The sequence below is a fragment of the Larus michahellis genome, chromosome 8, assembly GCF_964199755.1.
Source record: "Larus michahellis chromosome 8, bLarMic1.1, whole genome shotgun sequence".
Classification (NCBI taxonomy): domain Eukaryota; kingdom Metazoa; phylum Chordata; class Aves; order Charadriiformes; family Laridae; genus Larus; species Larus michahellis.
The window spans coordinates 36276804-36301250 of NC_133903.1; the positions used below are offsets into that span (position 1 = coordinate 36276804).

Consider the following 24447-nt stretch of genomic DNA (forward strand, 5'->3'; position numbering starts at 1 on the left):
AACCTGCCTGGTCACCACTAGCACTTCATCTCTTTATTCCTCCATTCAGCCATTTGAGGTGCCGTGAGGTTTCAGAGTTGGCAGCTCTGATGTGTCCCCTCCCCCAGCCCCGCTCGTTTCTACATTTCCTTACCAATTTTTCAGTAGGATATTTAGTTAAAAGTATTGTACAATAGAATAACAGAAATAATTTCTTAAAGATAGATAAGATAGATAAATCCCAATTTATAAAGCATGCAATGAAATGGGGTAGTTGCAAAACATGTTCTGTCACCTGTGCTGCGACACTTTGATTTTACAAAGCAGAGCTGGAAAGTGACATCCCTTCTCTTTAGTGACAGAAATTTTGTACAGAAAGTTAACTAATAACTGTGTGCCACTTGGGCAGCTGTTGGTCAGCATACCTTAGGACTGTTCTGACTTAAAATGATAAAATAATTTATAGCAGAAGGGACATGCAGAGCTCTTCTAGCCCAATCCCCCACAAACCCAACTGAGACAGCTGACATTGACACAAACAAAAGAATATGTGTATAGGGCTCAAGTTTATGTGTTGTTTGTTGGTTTGGGGTTTGTTTGGTTTTTTTGGGTTTTTTTTGAGTTGATCATTGTTGTTAGCACTTTTTGTTATTAATACTTGACTTGAGGAGTTCACAGTCTCTCTGATGTGTGTAATATTGCCAACAACAGAACAAACAGCGTAATCTCTGATGGTTGGCTTTTTTCCAAAACAACCACATGGAAAGGTTAATTCTGTCTGAATTAAAGAATTTTATTTTGTGCATTTCAGAAATAAGTGAATAATGACATTTTTCTAAAATCAGTTGTTGCTGTTCTAGACAGACACATGTAAAACTCATCTTTCCATTTTACATTACAACATGCAGTGCCAGAATGATACATTATTTCACTTGAATTCTCAAGTTAATAATCTTTGAATAAATCAAGAGCTATTAACTGTATGAACACCGGTAACAGTCAAAATTATTTCCCTTGGGAGGAAGAAAATAAAAAAGATGTCTCAATACCATATAGATCAAGAAACACCAACTAGAACATGATGGATTAACAGTTCTTACTATGTTCTTTAGTTTATTTCTAAAACATTTTACTGATTATGACTTTGCGTTACTAGAAGTTATTGAGTGTATAACATAAATGATACTAACAAACAAGAATACAGTTCAGGATGAGTCAACCTGTCACCTCTTTTTAGGGGATAATGATATAGAATTTATCTAGGCGAATACCAGCTCATGTAAGTGTTAGATTTACCATTGTTCGCTTCCCTCTTCATTTTTAAACCGTCTGGCTCAACAAAGCATTGAGTAGCTTTCTGATTAAAAAACAAAACAAAAAAGAAACAAAACAAAAAAACCCAAAACCAAACAACCCCCTCCAAACCAATAAACCCCCACCAACTGCCCCAACAGTTATAACCTCAAATCTTACTTTTGTTGCTACTTAACAGCAAAGTCAACCAATATGATACATATTTTTTCCTATTTAAAACATTTATCTGTCACTAAAACTAATGGTCAACTAATCAGTGCAGAAGCAACATTATAAATGGGCATTTTTAGAAGTTCCATAACACATGTATCTTTGTGAACCCAGTGGTGATTTATCTTTAAAATTTTACTATTAAATTAGGAAAAAAACTAGCAGTGACAAATATGCAGTCTCTATCAGCAGTGCAGTTTGCAAAATAGTGGAAAGTCATCTATAATAACATAGGAAGGCTTTAATGAATAGTTTTTCATGTTTGTTTGTTTTTTTTCCAACAACGAAAAGGTGACCATATGTATCATTTGATACCGTGTGGAAATCTTTTTCAACAGTCATAGCTCTTAAGCTGCACTTCCAATTTTAAAACATTTTCATCAAGCAAGAACAATTTATCCTGCCATATTATTCCTGCTTCCTAAACCATAGGAGATACAAAACATACCTTGAAATAATAAATGAGAGATAATTATTTAGGGAAACAGTAAAAAGCTAGTGATACAGTAGGACATAAACCTCAATATCATTATCAAGAATTTTGGAAAGTTCCGTACATTATGAAAAATACTTTATATGCCTCTTGCACAATAAAAAAAAAATAATCCGTGGCTGACATTTCAGTAACATTTTCAATCAAATGACATCTCATGCATTGTGTCGAGAAAATAAAAATTTCCCAGCCCATGAGCAGCAGCTCAAAAGTTGACATACAATATAGATCTTCCCTAATCGTAACTTCTAAGTACTGAACACTTCAGCAAGGGAGTTCAAATACTTACTAACCTTTCAAACTAACAGTGTGAATATAGCTGCTTCTTACAATTCATCTATCTTCAGTCTATTAACTTGCCCTTAAACGTATCTATCTGTAACACGTCTCCTTGAACAAGACAGCACGCTTCCGCTGTACTTCAACAGGGCACAGAAACTTTAAAATACGGATACAATAAAATCTTGACCTACATGTTATTAGTGCATTATAATTACATCCTGTGTTTATTTTTTTCATCATATGTTGTCTAACATTAAGAAATGCAATATCAATTTTGCCCCCCATCCCACCCCGTGATGTGGGAAGCACCGTCAGCCTCGCCCTCTGCCTGTTTACTGCACGAAGATGGAAAAATGGCATGAATAGAGAGTTGAGAATTACCAACTGCACTTCTGTCAACGACCCTTCAGTTTGGGAACACTGAACTGAACTCCATAAGGGCACACAGGCATCCAAATATGAAAAAACATATGTTTTGCATCATGTTCACTGGATGCTGTTTCCAACAAACAGCACATAGAGGTAGCATGCTTATTCTTATTGGTGTAATTTCAGAAGGCCTATAAACCTCCTCTTCTCTGGTGGTAGGCTAATATCTTTCCCACTGATGTTAAGTGTTTCCACCTGCTTCAACAGAGCTAGGATTTGCCTAAGAATAAAGGGCTGAGGTGACCATACCTCTTCAATAAATTAATTTAATTAAGCAGTCAAGCACATTCACTTCTGTATCTTTGGCCTCCCCTAACATATATGCTGTGCACTGTATGCACATGCGTATGTTTCTTACAAACTCCTCACGGTGAAAAACAGATTTACATGAAGAAAGAGGTTTCCTGCATGGCTCACAGTGTTTAAATAAATTTAAAAATGGATTAGCATAGGATAATACCTCATTATTGCTTGAGTTAACTCTCAAAGTAGTTTTAAGTTTTATATATATATATATATATCTTCAAAGGTTGGTTTATTATAGTATTCGTAAACTTTATTTCTGTGGTTGCTTAATGGAGTGTTCAGCTGAACACATGCAAAAAAACCAACCCTGTAATACAGTCCAGAGAGATAACATATTATGCCTTCATTAAATGTATGCTGCTACAGAACAAAGCATACCAAACTCGGGAAGCTATAGGTTAGTCTATTCCCCTTTAAGCATGCATTTGCAAAATATCCATTTACTCTTGAAGAAATGAAGAAAAAAAAAACAAACAAAAATGTAAGAGCTGTGCTACTTATTTTTAGCTCATAAAGAGCCACTTCGTTACATTAAGATTTTATTGAAAAGTCTAAAAAAATACCGCTACTTAAAATTAAGTTTGTGCATGTTCTTAAAATTGCTCCTTACTAAAAGTTTCTGCATCAAGTGTGCACTGCAGTTTTATTTTATTGTCATGGCCTGATTTTCAACAAACAAGCTCCCCAAGCCCCACACAGTTATAGGACACAGAAGCTGCTGGCATTCAGCATCTTTGAAAGTCAGGACATGGCTTAAGTGTTTGTGCAAACAGGACGTTTCCCTTGCAGTATATGTCAAGTGTTGATTTATGCCCAATAATAAGACCACAGAAGTTTCATCAAATCAATCAAAATAAACTTTTACAAGTCATAGAGGATTTCAAGGATAACACCAATCGACCAGGCCTGAGTTTCACAGCTAAAAGGGCAATACTGTCCATTTTCATTGGTCAATTCTGGGAGCCCTTTCCAAGATGATCTGGATAAAATAAAAAACAAGCAAACAAGTATTGTTGTTAGATTATACATTGAAATTTAAAGAACATTTCATTTCAAAAGCTTTTAGAAGATTATCTCAGTAGAAACTGGAAACCATGACTAAAGGTCTCTTGTACTACAGGCACAGTATGTTCTTTAATAACTGAAATCTATTTCAATTTTTTTTTTTCCTGCAGCTGGGAATTGTAGTTTTATGAGGACGTGCCTCTCCTTCAAAGTAGGCTTTCTTCTACTAATAATATCTGAACTTACTCTGCTGGCTCCTGTTGCTCCTGTTTCTCATTCAGGTAGTTTTGCAGTTGGAAGACTATGAATGATCTTTGAGATAACTGAATGGTATTCAAACTACACTTGAAACTGTATTATGGTACTAAAGAGAGATAAAGGCTGGAAGATAGTGTGACTACATAAGCCTTTTTTTCCCTCCATAGGCATAAAAAAACCCCCAGAAACTAATGTACTTACAGAAATACTCATATGTAGACCCTGTTGCTACATTAATAATTCTATACACAAATAAAGTATCAAAACAGAGTAGAAGTACACTAATTAAGTAGTAAGACAGAAAAAACAAAGAATGTTACCAAACTGCAAGTCATTTGATAATATTACCAAACAAGACACTGGGACAAGACACTATGTACGGCAAAGTTGCTTAACATCCCTTTTCTTCCTCCCCTGGTCAAACCCTTCTGTCTTGACCAGTCCTACCAAGTTACTCTTATGGGTGCAAATAAATGCATATTTGAAGTACTGCAGAAGAGATTATATGGAATAGATATCAAGGGCAAGATCTTTGTTTTGTTTGTTAGTTTTCGTTTGTCTCAAAATCCTTAAAAATTAAAAATATAAACAGACGATAAAGGGGGAAAATAGTGTGGGTTTGGTTTTTAAGAGGGAGAACTCAAAAGGCAAAGGAACATTTCAGAGCCATAAGCAAGCTCCTCTGCCTTATTCGAATATCAAGCTTATTAAGATTCTGACACACTGTCATAATAATTTCCTCATTTATAACACAAGAAATCCTAACAATATTTTGCATCGTCTTATCTGCCACAATTTTACTGTGTCACTACTAGTCCTTTAACTATTTTGTTTTGCAGGTTTTTTTTGAAATATTTTGATTTTTAAAAAAACAACTCGCCATAGATTTTTTTTTCTGAAATTCATTTTTTTGTATGAAATGAGATCCTGATTTTTAGGCCAGGTTTATTTCACCCAGTCTTCACATGGGTTAGCATTAGTAATTCTGCAATCTATAAAAAAGCTCTAGATCTCAGCTGTACTTGAAACCTCACTCGAGCTCTGCAATAGCACATGTAGCAGTGGACTTTATATGTAGAAAACAGATGCTGTTTATATTATAGATCTGTACTTTTACATGCAATTGGATAGTGGATACCACTAGCTTGAATGAATATCTTAAATGTGTGTTAGCTGGTGTCTTACCTTTCAAGGTGAACATAGTGGCGAGAAAGAACATTCTTAATCATAACTACAGTTTTTGCATATATCTCTGGACCAATCAGCTTTGAGAAGTACAATTTTGCACGAAGAAAATATCCAATCGGCCACAACCATTCCTAAGCAAAGAATGAAAATAGATTATTATGATAGCTGTCAGTTTGAAAAGGTGACAGCACTTTTTCTAAAATTGAAGAAACTGGCTCTTACAGGTCCTTGGTGATAATTAAAACCTCTGGCTACATTATAGTTGTCATTGTCAAGAGCATTATCATATACTCCACAGTAAACCATGTCACTGCAAGAAAGAAAAAATAAATTATGCAAACAAAGCCTTAACAAAAACAATACATAAAAACGGAAAGCAAAAATTGTTCATGGCATTTACATTTAATGATGGTTAAGTTCGGGAAGTCTCCACCAGGTTCTGTATTTCACATGATAATGGAATTCCAAACACAGTTTAAGCTAGTAGGAAAGCAGTTAAAGTCTTGGAATGACTTGAATTCATAATTTTGCCCTCCTGCTTTCACTCAAACCATAGTGCTGTGCACTGTATCATATATAAGTATATATCAAGACACAAATTCAACATCTTTCATGATACCAAGTTTTACTTGCTTACTGTGGGCATCCAAAAACACCTGGTGATTGTCTACATAAATAACATCAATTGCACAGACTTCTAGAACAGCAAAAAAATTGTTCTGGAAGTATTTATTGCAGCCTTATTTCACAGGTATATGTGACGATTTTAACAAAAGAAATACTACCCCTAAGTGTTAAATAATTCCTACTGTCACATTTTGTAATTAATGCTTATTCTGATTTCTACTATACTTACTCCGGGTCTAAGGTTTTCATGCCTAATGGACCAAGCAGTTTTTCCTCTGCTATCTGCAGAGCTTTCCAAGCTCTCTCAGGTGTGAACAACTCAGGGGCCTAATAAAATAAAGATTTAATAAGTAAACTCTGCACATGTACACACATAAGACTATGTATATAAATGCAGAAGCTCACAAAAAGCCTAAGTTCTGTATTACTAAATCAACTTCTGAAACCTACCAGCTGGAGTAAGCAAGAGGAGAGAAGCTATCCAGTGATTTTTTTAAAATTTTTATTTTAAATACACTTGTCAAGTATTATTACTGAAGCTCTTTAGAAACCCAATAAAGACAACAAACAACCCATGCATTTTAGCTAATTTGACAGTAAAAGCTGCCTCCCAGACCTAACCTCAAAGACATTCTGAATATAGTGACCACTGCAAATCTATCCTAGCTATACACTGGACAGCAGTTGCATTTAGGCAAGTCCTGTCAAGGAGGTATTTTTAGGAGATGGTCCAAGATGGACCAATATGAAAAGCATGGGAAAGAAAAGCTTTCAAAAAGTTACCCTAAGCAATGTATGTTCCTGATACAATGTCATCCTGATAAACTTTACAACGTAAGCTTAGTTCAATAATAAAGAAAATTTTAAGTGCAAATGCTTTCCCCCTCCCCTTGCCCCCACTTACCACAACCATTGCTATTGTAAAATTTGGCCTGAGTTGGTAATCGCACCATGGACTTGAAGCTCCATAGCTGTCCTTATAAATTCCACGTTTGTGAACAAGATTTGGATGTTTCTCATTAGGATCTGATGGGTTCTCAGAGACAAAGAACAGCCTTTCAAAGTGTCCTTGAATTTTTCTGTTCCACTCATCATATGTGACAGTCACCTCTTTTCCTGCAAGATGTTACGTACAAGTTTTTTTTTGTTGTTTTTTTTTTTTGTTTTGTTTTTTGTTTTTTTCTAACTTGCAGTTAACTAGGAGCAAACAGTATGAGGTACTGTGATCTTTAGTAAATATCTAATTGAGTAAGTTTAAAATTTATAATTAACATTTCAGCATGGTAACATGTCAACTCTTTTATAGTACTTGGTATACATTCTCTTGCTATTTTGGAGACTTCAAAGAGAGTGTCAAAACAAGGATAAGTGTCACTTTTAAAAGCTTTCTCTTCCTGAATTCCTGACACTTAACATAACAGGAGCAGACCTAGGATAACCTCTCTCCAGCTGGTGATTCCCCACGTTTAGGTCAATTCTACAGTTCACAGGAACAGCTCACTGAAACTTCAAGTGAGACTAGAAAAACATCAGGTTTTAGTCAGCAGGATTATGCTAGGGATATCTTCCTGATTGAGACACACATACATCTTAAATAAGCAATGCTTTTATGAAAGAACCAAAAATAGTAAAGAATTGTACTTAGTTCTATATTAGGTGAGTATAGCAGTATTACACCCATTTTTCTTAAACTGTAATTGGAATATAGCAAAAAGGACAATACTACCAAAATTGAAATATGGGGGGTGAGGGGAGGGGATGGGATGGGGGGGGGGGGGGAGGCAGAGCAAAGAGGCGGGAGATGAGGTGGAAGAGAGGTCTTGGGTCCTTTTACTTAGCATTCTTGTAATGAATAATCATACATAATACACAATCATTCTATTACTTAAATCCATTTTGAGAAATAGAATTTAGGCTCTGAAATTCCTTTGTAATCCACACCTTAATACATGGAATAAAATATTTGAAATATTGACAACACAATATCAACATCTTTTTTGTAGTAACAGAAGATTTTAATCATACAAGATACTTTCCCAAGTTTTTCTCCTTTTTCTCCTAATCTTTATTGAGTAGTTTGATAATCACCCCTGATGTTATACGGCTACCATTTCATCATTTTAGTTATTTTTATACTCCAGTAATACAATTATGAGATATGTCTGTTTTTACCATGTCTTTTTACAGTGACTCCACGGAATGGAAACACATCTTTCCCAGATAAATCCATCAACCAGCGAACAGCCGACTTGCACAGGCCAACAATTTCCACAGCAGAGCCATCTCTAAAATAATAATGATTTAAAAAAGCCCAAGAATTACTTTAAGAAGGCTATTAAAGTTCAATAAGTAACTGGACAAAAAAATAATGTGTATCTTATTTAGACACGTTATTTTTCCCTATTCTCCTACTGTTCTCATATTTCTCCTGTAGAAGCATGCCAAAGTTCTACAGTATTATAGTGTTTTGTGAATAACAGTTCCATCATAATCACTACTGTCATGATTTTCTAAACTTCAGTCATATCTCTCTCACCAATATTCTCTTGAAAATGAGAAGTCCTTAGACATTGCAGTCTGTCCTTAAAAGGCAGCTACTCCATGCCTTTGAGTTTTAGCTGTCCTTCTCCATACCATTCTTTACGTCCTTCTTAAGACCAGCTCTCCACGTAACACTCAAGATACAAGTGCATCTTGCAGGTGCAGGGTTTCACAGAGGCAGAACGATGCCCTCTGGCTTGTTCTAAAAACCTTTACTGATGATACCCAATATTCACTTTTGTTATTGGCTTTTTTGTCTGCTGCTGTACACTAAGATATGATTCCAGAAAGCTACCAGTGACTCAGATCTCCCTCCTGTGTTGTAGCTCAGTTCTGATCGCATTGTGTGGGCATAGTTTCGACTAGATGCGTATCTTAGCTTTATCTACGCTGAAGCTTATCTGCCACTTTTAGGCATGCTCAGTTTTATAGGATACTTTTGAGTTTCATGAAGGGCCAAAAAAAAAAAAAAAAAAGAGAGGAGAACACCAGTATAAGCAGCCCGTGTCAATTTACTTTTATTTAGATCAGTAGGATTCCACCTGATGAAGAATCAAGGGAGGAAAGGGTGGAAAACACATGAGGTTTTCCATGAGCTAACAGTCAGGGAACAAGCTTCACTGTACACTGGCTAACAGATAGTTTTTTTCTGTACAATAGACTAAATTTAACATGGCATTATCATACCCAGGTAATTTTCACAGATTTAAGATAATTTTATACCAGTGATTAAGAACATGAAAAAAAATGATCAGACCCAAACGACTTGATACTCTGATGTCAAAACTGCATTCAATACAGAGGTTCTCATCTGCATGTGCACTTTGGTAACTTAGGTAATATTTCTGCCATAGTAGGTTACTCAAGTCAGAAGTGAAGCATTAAGATAAGAAGTAAATGCACTTCTTGGACTTGATTCTTTTTTCAGGTGATACTCAGATAATCACCAAATGCATAGATTTTATATTATATCATATTGGGTTTTACTGCCTGCTTGATGGACAATTTTTCTCCAGCATCACCACTTTACCCTCCTTAGGGCAGGTACCTCAACCTCTCTTGGTTCTCAGTTAAAATGCCTGACTTGTCATGCAAGACAATGCTTTCCTCCAGTTCTGACCCACAGATGGTAACTGATTTGAAACTGATACTGTACTTAACTCAAGCAGGAATGCCTGCAGCAGTTTGCTGGCACATAGTAAATAGCTTATTTTTAAAATCTTTAATCTCAACTTTAAAAGCTCAGATGTTGTAGATATTTTTGAATTCTAAGTAACAAGTATTCAAACAACACAATTATCAGTAAATATCTCCTATAATAAGTCGAAATAACAAAGTACTATTAGTACTACAAGTATATGATTTTACCTAAATTACATTTTACTATTTGAATTCAAAAGTTGAGTCTTTGGATGGAGCTAAGACCGTGCCAGAAGCTGAGGGGTTCACTTGCTAAAAACACACCTTTTTTTTCTTCAAAAAAGCACAAAGAAAAAAATTGCCATTAATATTTTAGTAGGCAGAAACATGTAGAACATTTGAGAGATAGCCTCTCAGATGTATTAATGGAAGGCATAGTAGGTCTGCAGAAGAATTTCAGTGAAAAAAAATAAATTAAAACATTCCCCTCAAAAACCTGGGTTTTGTACCTTGGAGTAGCTGGAATTCCTCTGTTGCGAGCTATATCACTCTCTCCCATTTTATCCATCCAGGTGCCACAATTGAAGCGGTTTCCTCCAAAGACAAAGCCAGTTTCATGGTCAACACCTGCAGTTACATTAAAGCCTGCCAAGCAAGAATATCACATGTGGAGTCTATATTTTAAACAAAACAAAACCCCAACTGCATCCCCCCGACCAAGCCTCCTAAATAAACAAAAAAACCCTCGGAACAAGAAATCTGAGGTGCGTTTCTGAAGGCAACTGTACATTTTAAGTGAACTTTTATTTAAAGATAACTTGTACCACAACATATAAACAGTTGCTGATAATAAACAATTAGACACTTTTTGAACATTAAAATGTATTTCAAGTAATGTAGTTTTAGTTTTACTAAACATAATTAGTTTTTCAAAAGTATACTCAATAGCTAGAGGAAAAGAAATATAAATGCCACCTTTTGAATTGCATAGTAAGTGTTCTATATATGTTACCTTCATCTCTCATGTTTTGATCTATCTGTGGACCAGCATTCCTTTCTCGAAAATTTATGCCTTCCATGTGTCTTTGCATTGCTTCCTGTATTACTTCATAAAGTGGCTGATCCTAGATTGATTGCATGTGTGGATGATAACGTGAAAAGCAAGAGATGAAAAACTAGTAGAAAGGCTCTAATGTGCAAATAATAGCAATTCTTAGCCTCTAGTTTATGGTACTTCAAAAGAAAAGCATCTAACATTTTTCAGTAGCATCTTTGTCAACGGCAATACATTGTATACAATTTTTAATATAAACATTTTTTTCAGGACAAAAAGCAAAGAAAAAATTTATTAGTAAAGCTGATGGATTTTGTTTGTCCATCCCCAACCCCCTGCACCTGTCTAATCATCTGATACAGATGTAGAGAAGCGCCTAAAATTTCGAATTCTTGCACTATAATCAAATTTCATCATAAACAACAGATAGCAACAAGTTCTTGTAGGTAGAAAAATTACATCCTTTCATTAAAAATATATAGTTGTATTAAATACTTAATTCAGAAGTGATCTTTACCACAGTGCCTGCAGGCTGAGGAGGAGAGTCATCTCTTGGGTACATCCTAGAAACTGGACACCTGAGAATGTCTAATCCATTTGGAACAATTTTACAGTAGTCCTGGATACACTGAAGCCACCACCATACAGCATCACGACAGTTGTATCTGGCATGTGTCCCCTGGCCAAGCAGATTGGGAATGAGTCCATGTCTTAAAGTCCCACCAAATGCTAAAATGATGTTTCTAGAACAAAAGAAAAACACAGTATTGACTAAGTTACTTTCAAGGCCATTATTGGACCAAGTATTAAGTACAAAGCATACAAGTTTACCTTAATAGCAAGGTAAGTCAAGGGGACAAACAGGGTCTTAAAGACAGAGGCCAAACGTTTGCTGTTGAAAGCTACAGAAAGCTACAGCTTCATTTAGCATGAACTTCTTTTACAGTAAAAGGTCATCTATTCCCTACAAATTCCCCAACATGAATAGATTTAAATCAGTTTGTATAACACATACAACATCTGCTAATATGGAAAAGCTAGTTTGCTTTTTTGTAGGTAGTGATACAGAGCCTAAATACAAGTCCCGCTGAGGTCACAGGGAAGGTTTTTATTGACATTGTTTATGATTACCCTGGTATCCATTCGGATGGGTGGGGTGGAATGGGGACGGAGGGCAGGAGTAGATGGGAATTTCCTATTAAAATACAGAGAGGTGACAGCAGCTGAGGTTATGAGAAGTTTCATTTGAGAACTGTTGTGCATACATTGCAGAAAACATGGATTCCAACTAGCTTTAAACAGAAATATAAACATACTAGTAGACTGCAGATCTTACTGCATGAGAAAGGTAATAGTTGGCCAAATGTACAATACCATAAACACATGATAAACTAAACCAAATAATTTTTATGTTTGTATCATGGGGCGAGCTCCACCCAAATGAAAACATTAATGGAAATATCAAATCAACATATCTGGCTTGTATCTGGCTCATTTGTCAGGATAAACATTTACAAACAGATTGCAGATTGTTAAGAATCCATACTTAGCTGATTTCTGTTATTAATGGACAAATATAAAAAAATTAATCATGATAGACATGCAATCACACCTTTCTGATTAAAATAGTATTATCTTGCTACTTCGAGTTTTTACATAAATAATTTTGAAATTATTGCTCAGCAACAATGGTGCAAGTACACGTGGAACACAATCACTTTGTTTAAGGATGAGCAGTAGTGTTACAGGGGTTAAAACTACTTTATCTGTACAGAACATCAGCTTCATACTGGTGCTAAGAAAGGAAGAGAGAGTCATTTAAGAAGTACTTTTAATTCTACTTGAGAAATCCCAAATCTGTCTAGGGCCAATAAAGTTTTATTCTGCACATCAATGGTTTCTAATAGCTTGTGTGTCATCTCAGGTTTTGAGAGCATGCCTTTTTCCTAACTACCTGCAAAACCAAAAAGAACAAAGAATAAGTCAGTCTTACCTTGCTTCTAGATAGCGCCCAGTAACTAACATTAAACCTCTCAGTGCAATAAAGGTATCCCTTCCCCAAGAGCGAAAAATTCCAGAAGAAAAGTGAGGTAAACCTAAAAAGAAATATTGTTCATCTCATTTATTGATATGGCAGAAATCTCCAAGCACATGTGTATGTATAAAATAACCAGAAGTAAAAATATATTCACATTTATAATTTTTTTTCCTAGGTTAAGATATTTAAGGTAAATAATTTTCTAGACCAAGTGCTTGATAAAGTGAAAACCTCATTTTAGAACAATTATCTTCTAGAATTTCAAAGATCTTCTAGACCACACAACAGAATTTCTAATATCAATAACACAGTCACATTTAAATTTTTAAATCATGTTCTAACTTAACCAAGTGCCATACTTTAATTAAAAAAAAAAAAAAAACAAAACAGAAAACCAACAAACAAAGAAGCCATGACGATGACAAGATTTGTAGCTCTGTTGACAAGGGTTTATGTGTGAGAACTGGGCCATCTCAGCAGCATCAAGAGGATAAGACTGGAGAGCTATGAATTTCTTCAGCCCCAAATTCTTCTCAGCCACTATAAAAGCATCCCTGCTTCTCTTTTCCAGCAGCTTCTAGAACTATATCTTACTGCAAACATTATCAGATGTAACTCGAAGTATGATTCTGACTGATAAAGTGTAATAATTACAACAGTGAGGTCCATCCTTGTCCTTTCTTCCATTTATTAACTTTTTCAATCTAACAAACAAAAAATCCCATACGGTAAAGTTTCAAAAGAGCCACCTGTTGTGCATACTTGATAGAGCAACGTTTTAACTTCTATCCTCTTTTCCAAACTATTTTCTCAAAAATATTTTTCAAACTCAGATATGGCCTCCACACCTCCATAATTTTAAGGCAACAGCACTTGAGACTCACAACACATGTACAAGTTAAAAATCTCACAGACACAACTACAAATGAATATGTGAAGGGAATATTCACAACCAAACCCTTTACTATAATTAATCTTTATGGCCAATGGAAGGGAACATTGTGCCTCTGCGCTTCTAGGCAGCACTAAAGCAGGCAAATGGAATGTTACTAAAAACCAGAAACTAAAAGCAATAAAATTCCATGAGAGAAAGACAGCCAGCAAAAAGAAGAAAATAAACACCCCAGTGAGACAGATGCCATAGAATCTGTGGATGTTAAAAGTTTCTATGGTTTCAGAAAAGACATGGGCCAAGTCAGAACAAACTAAATTATTTCTAACCCACTAAACACAGAGATAATACTTTTGACATAGGAAAGTACCCAATTCAAAGACTGCCAGATGCTGGCAGAACATTCAGAGGTATAAACACTGTTTGCTGCCTGCTTTTGTGCTCTTTCATTTTGGAGACATTTTCAGATCAGGCATTCTTCTGGTCTGCTAATGGTTCTTTTTCTGAGAACTTGTAAACAATAAATTCACCCTTGTACTCCATTACAATTCAGTTCTTAAATTCATGTTTAAAAAAGATAAACTAAATCCTATTATGCTAAGTATATTCATCTCAAGCTAGTCTTCTGAAAAGAAAGAGAACATATGTGAGAAAAGTGGATATAGCTAAAAATGTCTCTAAATAAAGCATTTATTATCTCCCTACCTGCCAAGAGCAGTAACAAAATGGTTGTCCCCAAAAAGTACTGCTAGACAAAACTCCCATATTTTTAATATGGGCAAATGTTTATCTGAAACACAAACTGAAACACAGAGGAAAAGTGAAGAAAATTGCTACCTACATTTTATACATGGTTGCTGACATACAGATCCCAAGCACAATGGAGACAATTTTAATATAGTTACCAAAACCAGTTTAACTGTCCTGGAAGACTTTTTTTTTTTCCTTTTTAAGATGTTGTCCTCACTTACCAGCTGCCAAGGAAACACAACACTGTTCTTTCTCATTTGTAATCTCATTCAGCCTATAGGGAACATCATGTAAGGAAGGAGACAGATCTGGCAGACAAGAATATTTTCCTATCCCACACATCTGGACTGAACCCATGGAAAGGTGTTTAACAAATGTTGATCCATTCTGCACAAAGCTGTAATTCAACATAATTAAATTAAAATAACTTTGCATTCACCAGTATCAGTCTATAAAATGTACCCTTTTTCATTTAACAAAAGACTATTATAATTACTATGCATAATAAATATAATAAACTAACAATGAATTAATATTAGTATTTTACATTAACTAATTTTGTACATAAGCTTTAATTTGTACATCACTTTTTTCCCCACCACAAAAAATGAGTGCCCAAAGTTAGCCTAAATTTTAATTTATTAATGCCAATGGGAATGTTTATGTCAAATGTTTCTAGGGAAAAGGGGAAAAAAAAAGAAATTGGTTTGGTTTACTTGATGCTTACATACAGACCTAAGACCTCAAAAATACAATAAAAGATATTTTACTATGAACAGAAGAAGTTTTTATCAAACCTAGCCAGTATTTTTAAAGATTGCCACATTCTTTTATATATATATATATATTCATATATATAAAAAATTGGAAAACAATAAATCAGTTAACACATTGTCTAAAATAATGCAACCTGCATTCCCGACTAATCTCGAAGCATTTTCATAAAATACACTACTTTCCACATAATTTCACAGCCATACCAAATTCTATGCCCGTTTTAACATCTGTATTTTTTCAATACAATATTGATTTGTTCAGAATGTCCATAGCAAGAATAAAGCCTCCATAAAAATCAGTCTCCCTTCCCCTTCCAAGAAACAAAGGAGCAGCAGACACTGAAGATTAAAGTTATTTCAATAACTAAGAAAAGTGCTCAGATAATGAAGGCTATTTAGCTGTGTTAGATAAGGAATGCTGAACAAAGCATCAGCATCAAGTACGATCTCGTATTTTCTTTTTTCCCTGAACTTTAAGGCATCATTGCAGCCATACTAAAATTATAGCAAAAAAAGTTTCTGAAGCCTGGCAGAGAAATGCTGGCTTAAGGTTTCCTCCTCCTATTGCACAGTAGTTATAAATTCAAACCCTGGGTAGACATCTGAACTCTCAACCTTTCAAACCATCACTGTTAGAAGATGGATTTGATACTCACTACTAATTTCACCCTTTTACATTGAAAATATTCCAATTACATTCTCCAGCAGATAAAACTTAAAAGGTGGAGATATCTCTACAGCTCTGATTTGCCAAGCATACCTAGACATCTGATGCCATCCCACATCCAGAAGCGTTGTGTATGCACCCACTAATATGGCATCAAAGTAACATGGGATGAGGTAACGTGGAATTCTCTTTAGGTAGACAAACATGGCCTTCAACCATTTACCAACCTATTAAAATACAATATAATTAGAACTCAATGACAGTAGGGTTCAAAAACCAGTGCTTTCAGGATCCATCTAGTTAAAGTATTTGCCACAGTTTTTGTACGTGTATTACACTCAAGTTATGCTTGACCACCACAAAGATGAGGTTATCTTCAGTTATTAATAACACCACTAGCATGCAACCATTCATGTCTAAGAAGTTGTCCATGCTAAATATTTGTGGTAGAATTGCTTGTACCTTCCTGCTCCAAAATTTCAGCTCAGACAGATGAACTCTAAGAAAAGTAGTAGGGAAAAATCTGTACTATATCTGTACTATGACATAAATAGGCAAGAACATCAACTATAGAAAGAGATTATATTTTGCTAGTCTTGTGGAAAAACAACAAAAAAGATTATAAAGAAGCAATTAAAACTGAGTAGCAAAGGAAAGCTGCAACTCCAAAGGCATTAATATGATCGAAGTGTGGGAAGGAGGTTTCTCATTACTTAAAAAGACAGGTCTGAAGAGATGAAGGTTGAGACCAAGGATAGAAAAATTATCAGAAGGTTAAATTACGTATGGCCATTAGTGAAAATGACAGCAGATCTGGGCCTAGGATTCAGGATTCTGGAGCACGTGTCACTGCAAAGTGTTTGACAACTGCAAAGTATTTATCTTCTTTCCTTCTAGTACTGTTAAAGAACATCATGAGAACTTACTAGAAAGTCACTGAAGTTTTAAACCTTGCAGATCAAGAAAGTACCTGACAATATATTTACGTGACCACTCTATACTTTTAACCTGGAAATTATGAAGGGAAAGTTACTTATGAAAACAGTGAAGTTGTAAAGTTTAGTTTCATGTGACTTCAGTATACTATAGGTACTTCTCTGCAAAACAGAACTCAAAAAATACACAGGAAAAAAAATTTAGCAACAGTCTTTGAAGAGCAGTAAATCTGGCAAGTATCAGACTAACTTCTTTCTAGAAAAGCTCCATCTCTAAGGTCAGATTCAGCATTCACTTCAGTACAACATCAGACTGCTTTATCCATTCTTCTGCTTTGTATCGCTATACTTGACTTCAGGAACAAAATGAAGAATGCTAAAGCCTTTAATCCTATATTAATTATGTAAGCTACCCAAATCAGGTCTTCATCTTGTGAAATGAATAAAGCAATTCCCGTGCAGGAAAATAAAATATGACAAAGATAGAAAAGGATGATATTGTAATGCAGGTAACTTAAATCTCAGTAATTCCTGTCTTCTCAACACTTGATTGTGCAATCTTAGTATAACTGCATCATCATGACGTATGCCTACGTATGCATAGCATTTATGCCCTCTTTTGAAAGTACTTAACTTAAAAAAATAAAGAGTTAATTCCTTTTTATTTAAGGAAGAGTAATAAACAAACAGGGAAGGACCCCTGCAGGCCTTTATATAAGAGCTAACAACTCCTCTGTGCCCTACGTATTTTCACTTTCCTTGTGCAGTCTATTCTTAAATAGGATTGAGGAGAGGGAAGAAAAACATATTAACAGTTTATTCTCCTAGAAGAAATTCCCTAGACAGGAAATATGTTATAGACAGACTGAATTTAAAAATAAACCCATAATTGAAAACTAGTAATTTAGAACCTACAAAACAAGTAATTTAAAACCCCAAAATCACCAACTAAATATTTCTACTCACTTCTGCACAGGCGCCTGCACGTGAAATCAGACGATTACTGACATAATCAATCATCCAGTCTCCAGATCTTAAATTATCACAAAATGGATGACCCAAATCATTCTTTGGTCTAATGTCTGCCATCACTGACATTAACCCTGAAGATACAAACCCAACGCTGTATTAAAAGACACAGCATTATCACAAACAGCCATTACAATTCAGGGTGAAAAGGCACACAGCAACAGATGCTTTAACTGGATTTAACTGTATTGCTTCTCTAGATTTGCAGAACGAATTAGCACAGAACTCAATTGTAGCTTCTGCAGTGTAACTGTTATGTAAATCACTGTGGAGTAACTAGCATGATAGAATTCGCACGTCTGATAAATGATCGACACTCCTCATTAATCTAGCAATGCCTAGGGTTTAATTCATGTGACTTTTCACTGGAGGTCTATGTATTTTCTTTTTATTTTAAAAGCAAGGGCATTGGTGTTAAAACACATATTGAAACTTAATTTTCCAGCCCAGAGCATCGAGAATGAGGGTTCTTGTTTTAGTATGCAGTTTCCTGGGTACAACACTGATTAGTAGCATGGTCAAGCAGAAGGAACTTTACTGGTTTTCATCCAAGCAATGGCACTAGCCATACAACAGCATTAAGGTATGATCTAGATTGAACAGCTCTATTTTACTTTTTTCCCTTGACAGAAAAAAGAATGCTAAAACTATTACCTTGGAGGCCTGCATACTTCAGCGGTGACCAGTTTGGTATATTGTAACAACCTCCGCCATCTTCTTGTTCTTCTGCCTCACACCTATACAGTACTTGATTTAGGTCAGCCAAAGTTAGTTTAGATGCAATACTGAAAAAACAGTGGAGAAAAAAGAATTTCCAAACCCAAAAGCAGCATTAGTAGGGAAATAGAGAAAGGATTTCACAAACAATTCTACTATCAGACTTACATTAAAATAATTAAATATATACAGCTCTCTCATCTCTTAAATCTTGGACATTAAGAGCCTGATTTTTCAGATGTTCTGCTCAGATATGTCAGTATTTATTTAGAAACACAGTATTAAGTATGAACCCCGAACAATCATACCCCACCATTGACAAGCACTCCAGGTTAGTAAGTCTACTTTAAGCAGCAATTACACAGAACGTGAACAAAATAGCCTAAGAAGTTTTTAAGTATTAACCCTGCTTAGTATTGTACGTATATATTGCACTCTGACAATCCAATCGATCTGTAGTAACAAAAAACCTGCCTCACTTTCAGTTTACAGACTGCTCCCACTGTAGCACTCTCAGTTCTACTTCAGAAACTTAAAAGAATACTCACGAAGAAAATAATGTTTTTAATATAGGTGCTGAATGATCATCAGGAAGACTTCCAGATTTAAAATGAGGACTGAACTGGATCAAATGATTGCGGAGTACACCCACAGCCTCTTGTGCCTTTGGGTCAAGACTAACTCTGTAAATATGAAGGCATAACTTACAGAAATGTAGCACTTAAAATAACTATTTCCAAGTCTCAAAACAATGAATCCTATCTTCTATTTTAACTAACACAGCCATTTGGCAATTATAGTAACGTACCTGAATACTATTACACTTCCTGGTGTTAATTTTTCAAATTCTATTTCTTGAACAAATTCATTTGGCCCTTTTATGGCAGTTCCAGCTTGCTTTATAATTTTACTGTCTTTAATCTTAGAAAAGAAAACACATTTGCAACTGAAATTCAGTGTCTTTTTTCTAACATAAAAATAGCATAAATTACAAAGTATTACAGCAGAACATGGGTGAAGGAGGCTAGTTACCTGGATATGCTCTCTGAGTTCCATTGTGAAATTAGGCAATCCATTTATAAAGCGTTCATCTTTTTTATAAGGACTAGCACTTCTCTCAATAGTCCTAGCCTCAAGTACTACTTCCTCTATTTTTCCTAAGAAAAGTTAAATCATGTTGTAGTTAAGATACTTTTACTCTGAAGTGATTATTTTGAAAACATGAAGTAAAACCTAAAACTAAAAACCTAAATATTCAAAATATAAGTCTCAGTTGTATAGCTAAAGAACAACAAAACATGACAAAACATATGAGGAAGTATTTTAAATATCCTATAAACATCTGTTACACATTCGCCGGCTGTATTGTATTTAAAACTGCAATTTTCTCATTTTATAATAAATTAACCATTCAAATCAGTCAACAATTATTGAATTACAACCTGTCTTTTGCTGATCACCAGCTCTGTTAGTTTCCTTATAATCTGTTAGGAGACTCTATTAGATTGGTTTCCAAACTGCAGCTACAGATCATTTATCCTAAAATTATAACACCTTATATTAATATTCAAGTATTCTAATTTTCTATATCCTTTCAGTAAGCTACAAACTAAGGTACACAGGTCTTACAACCACTTGTAAATGTCTTAATATAAAACGTGACTGACTAAAGCAGGCACACACATGCACATGAAGAACTGAGTATACCTAAAAAGCCACTTTGGAAAGCTTCTCTTCAGAAATATGGCCAGGTAACGTGTAGAAGTTGTTATACTTTGCTACTATTAAGTATAGTAAATACTTTGCATATTTCATGAATATTATGTATTACCTATATATTCTCTTTATATTAACTTACGCAGTACAATGTTGTTTCTTAAGATATATTTTAAAACCACAGAAATAGTCATATATAAGAAAGCTGAATAGCAATGGCATTGACAAATATAAGATTTTAGTCTTTTTTCCCAGTATAACACTTAATAAATAGTAATCATCCCCCCCCCCCCCCAACTCTGTACAGTTAACCATCTTGCTGTTAACTACTTCTTACCAGGTCACAAACAAGACAGTAAATAAAACCACACCCTTATGGGGAGCTTATAGCAGGAAGTATACTCAGTATGAATGCCTTGGAAAACCCTAAGCAAGATAATTTTGTTATTGTTTCTTTAACCCCTTTTAGCTACATACATGTTAGTACATATAAAAGGAGCGGTATATACTGAAAATTCTCACTAGTTTTCATGTGTTTGAAGTTAAAAGGCATGGAACTAGAATAACTTGAATTTTTTGTACTCCTGACATCTATTGATAAGAAATCAGATTACCTGGGATACACATTTCGGGTACTTCTTTACTGTAGAAGGAAGTTTTAGGATCCCTGAAAGCAGTTCGACTTACAGCCACAACAGACTGGTGTGTGTTAGGACAGTGTCTTGTCACTGCCACTATATCTTCATCAACTTGATCTACATACACCTAGAAAAGATACACCATTGCAACAGTGCTCATTCAGAACATAAATATGGAGAAATTGCAATGTCACCCTCACTTCTTGCCTGATTAAAGCCTTTAGCCCCCAGCTCCTGATGCAGCCTGTTCATGGCCAGCCTTCCTGCTAGAATTCCCGTTTGCAAATTAACTTCACCAGGAGACAGTTGTGCTGCTGGATTCCATTTTGAATAAAACCTCTCTTCAGATACTACAGAGATCTGTAAAGAAATTAAGATTTAAGCAAATATCAAATACTCTGGAAAAAAACCAAACCAACCCAAAACCAGCTGGCGGTCTCAACTACATAATCAATTCAAGTTTCATATGAAATTAGAGAATCCAAAGTAATGCCAGCTAGTAAACTGCTTGGAATTTCAAATAAACAAAGTTAAACTTTATTCTTGTCCTAGGACATATATTTTACATTTTTAAAAGTAACTTAGGAGTTAAACTGTAGACACATACCTGGTGTGGTACTAGTTCATCATAGCCTTTGGTGCTTCCTGTAGCACAGCATGCCATGGAAACAATCATTGCACTAGGAAGAGCATCATACGCAGACCGGTGCTACATTAAAAGATAAGTAATAAATAGTGAATTTAAGACATAATTCATCCCTCCCAATTCAGCATACTCACTTTAACAGAGGAATTGCTAATCACATGATCATCATTTTCTCAATCACAATGGAATTATTGAAAAAATTACCACAAAGGAACTAATAAAAGCAACGTAAGAGAAATGCTCAAAAATAAGTCCTCCAATTCCCATCATCCTCTCTCATTCTCTCCTGTAACACAGGAGCTTAGGAGAACAGGTTAACAAGCAGAGACAGAACCACTTTAGTAGCTGGAATGAAAGAATCAAAACAACTCATTAAGTAGCTTTATGTACTTTTTCCTTTGAAAAACAAAAGCTTGAATGTCAGAGGGAGTTGTTATAAAATTTTGTTCTCTGCATGAAAACCTGAAGATCTGAAACACATTTTTCATACATACCACTCAGGAATACATCTACATTGCACGAAGCCCTCCCATGGTTCATAAATATCAATTCAGAAAACATTAAATGTAAATTCTGGATTTCAGTTTAGGTGCTCACCTGAATTGGACATTCATTGTCATGTGTAATATCCATAAACAGTGCATGAGCAATAGCTGGCATCAAAGGCCTCAAACGTGGCTGAACAAAAGAACCAACAGGTTCACCTCCAAAACGATAAACTAACCTTCCCTCTTCATGGCTATTATAAGCAGTCATTGCCTCTAAAGAACAAAATAGGTAAGTGTTTGCATAAGAATAACTACTATAGAATACAACATACACAAATATGTTAATGCAGCATTTTACAGCTGTTAGTTTATTGTGCTCAATCATTAAAAAAATGTTAAAAAAAAAGACATGTAACTATAGTCTCCAATGTAAATACACAGCCTTGGATTATTCTATGTACTATGATGTATTAAGGTAGAGAAAGCTAAGGGGAAAAAAAGGGAGAAAAAAGGAGAGACCTTTAACTTTCACACAGGCTTTAAGAAACTCATGCAACAAAAAAAATCAGACATGATGCAGCACTTGCATAGCAGAACTGTGCTACCACTTCTTTTTCTCTTGCTAGAATAAGAGTGAAATATTTAGCCTTCTGTAAACTAATGTAGGATGTCTTCTCTTATTTTACAGCTAGTACTGTATTTTTTGCTGAGTATGAAAAAAGTCACAAAACAAAACCTGTACTTCTGATTACACAGAACATGAAATTAAAAGTGCATGATCCAGAAGAAACCTTTTCCTTGGAAAAAGCACGTCATCTATAATCTCTTGTTGGAAAGAGACCACACGCACAGCAAGCCTACCTCTTATTAAGGAGGTAATGCCCAGCCTATTCACAAAGACATTGTCCAGCTCCTCATTTCCTGTGAACAGTTCAGCCACTACATACAAATCCGCTCGCAATTTTCTAGCTGTGTCCAGCATGTACTGCAAAAAGCACAGCCAAAAAAGCCACAGAAAGGGGAAAGGTAGATACAAAAAAGGACAAGTTTCAAAGCTAGGCAGGGATCAGACAAAAGGAAAATGCCATGCAGCAAAGACAAACAGAAAGCCAAAATTAAGGAACAAAAAAGTTGTTACACAGAAGAGGACACACAAACATAAGCAAAATCAAGAATCCGCATACAACACAGGAGAAGTTAAATAGAACGTGAAGAAGAAAAGGTAATTGCATAAGCAAAGAACAGGAACATGTAAGAAAAAAAGCATACCAATGTTAGTTTCACATTAAGAACTCCAAACCATACATGACAATCCTACATAATTTTCAACTGCTTATTGTACCTCTAATCAGGCTGGTAATTCCCAGGCGGTTGACAAAAACATTGTCAATGTACTCACTGCCCGTGAAGAGTTCAGCTATCACATAAAGATTAGGTCTGACTGATCTGGCTGTTGCTAGCATCTCCTATAGATCATAATACATTTTTAATGCAAGACATCCATTTTCAGCTTTGTAGGTGCAATCATTAACACCGCAACCAAACACAAATGAGTTGTTCATATATGCAGTTCATTTAAAAATATTAATAACAGGTAATATTCATAAAACCATGTTTATATTTTACAGATATTATTAATGGACTAAGTAATTCTAAGAAATTCTCTGAAGACTTCAAGTTAATTACAACTTTGTTTTTAAACAAAACCATAACTGAAAGTGCAAGAACAAAGGTTGGATAAAAGAGATACCTGTTAAGGTAAGAAATCTGAGGAGGACTTTAAGCCTTTGAAGTTACCATTCCAAAAGTAGTAACAGTAAATGGAAGAATGGCAGAAGTTTTGAAATGGCTGCATTTAAGAGCCACTTACAACTTTTGTATGGACAAATCAACTTGTTTTAGAGAGCTCTTCATAGATTTAGGTAAGCTCTGAAACCAAGCTAAGACTAAGCACTAACAAGCTGCACCATTCAAATCTACTATTTAAAGCTAATTTAGTAGATAAGTATAATTTCTGGATGTAGTCAGCTCCACACTATACAATAAGCACTAATCTTAGCAATAAGCTTGCCGGACTAAACTTTTTGCATGTGTTCCTTACTGACTTTTAAATTCTGGGAAGTAAACCACTTCCTGTTTAATTCAGCAATAGGAAAATATATATGGCAAAGAAACACTAAGACCTTCAACCAAGTCTTGGCAATGACCCCAGGTAAAACTGACACACTGGATACTGGCAGTCATTGCAATAAGTCCATAGCTACTGAGGGAAAAGTTAGCCAGGTTCATCTGCATCTGCAATACTTCAGCTAAAGCAGAGAATTAAAGA

The 24447-nt window shown here is 35.1% G+C and overlaps 1 protein-coding gene across 5 annotated transcripts in view; it reads right to left on the bottom strand.

The window, feature by feature from the left end:
- Positions 1-751: 751 nt before the first annotated feature.
- AGL (amylo-alpha-1,6-glucosidase and 4-alpha-glucanotransferase) overlaps positions 752-24447 on the bottom strand; it is a 40872-nt gene continuing 17176 nt past the window's right edge. For 3 of the 5 annotated variants that reach the window (XM_074597106.1, XM_074597105.1, XM_074597104.1), the window contains exons 13-34: positions 23461-23584; positions 22228-22391; positions 21592-21693; positions 21192-21344; positions 20961-21111; positions 19663-19787; positions 19439-19551; positions 19179-19313; positions 18568-18698; positions 17851-17987; positions 16043-16176; positions 14728-14903; positions 12820-12922; positions 11344-11569; positions 10785-10896; positions 10282-10417; positions 8264-8376; positions 6996-7207; positions 6321-6418; positions 5687-5774; positions 5462-5595; positions 752-3992 (exon numbers count right to left, since the gene is read on the bottom strand). In XM_074597106.1, coding sequence (XP_074453207.1) covers positions 3875-3992; positions 5462-5595; positions 5687-5774; positions 6321-6418; positions 6996-7207; positions 8264-8376; positions 10282-10417; positions 10785-10896; positions 11344-11569; positions 12820-12922; positions 14728-14903; positions 16043-16176; positions 17851-17987; positions 18568-18698; positions 19179-19313; positions 19439-19551; positions 19663-19787; positions 20961-21111; positions 21192-21344; positions 21592-21693; positions 22228-22391; positions 23461-23584 — 2985 coding nt within the window. In that variant the 3' untranslated portion in view covers positions 752-3874. Of the gene's footprint in view, positions 3993-5461; positions 5596-5686; positions 5775-6320; positions 6419-6995; positions 7208-8263; positions 8377-10281; positions 10418-10784; positions 10897-11343; positions 11570-12819; positions 12923-14727; positions 14904-16042; positions 16177-17850; positions 17988-18567; positions 18699-19178; positions 19314-19438; positions 19552-19662; positions 19788-20960; positions 21112-21191; positions 21345-21591; positions 21694-22227; positions 22392-22979; positions 23104-23460; positions 23585-24447 lie in introns of all 5 variants that reach the window. The other 2 variants (XM_074597108.1, XM_074597107.1) reach the window with 1 other exon arrangement.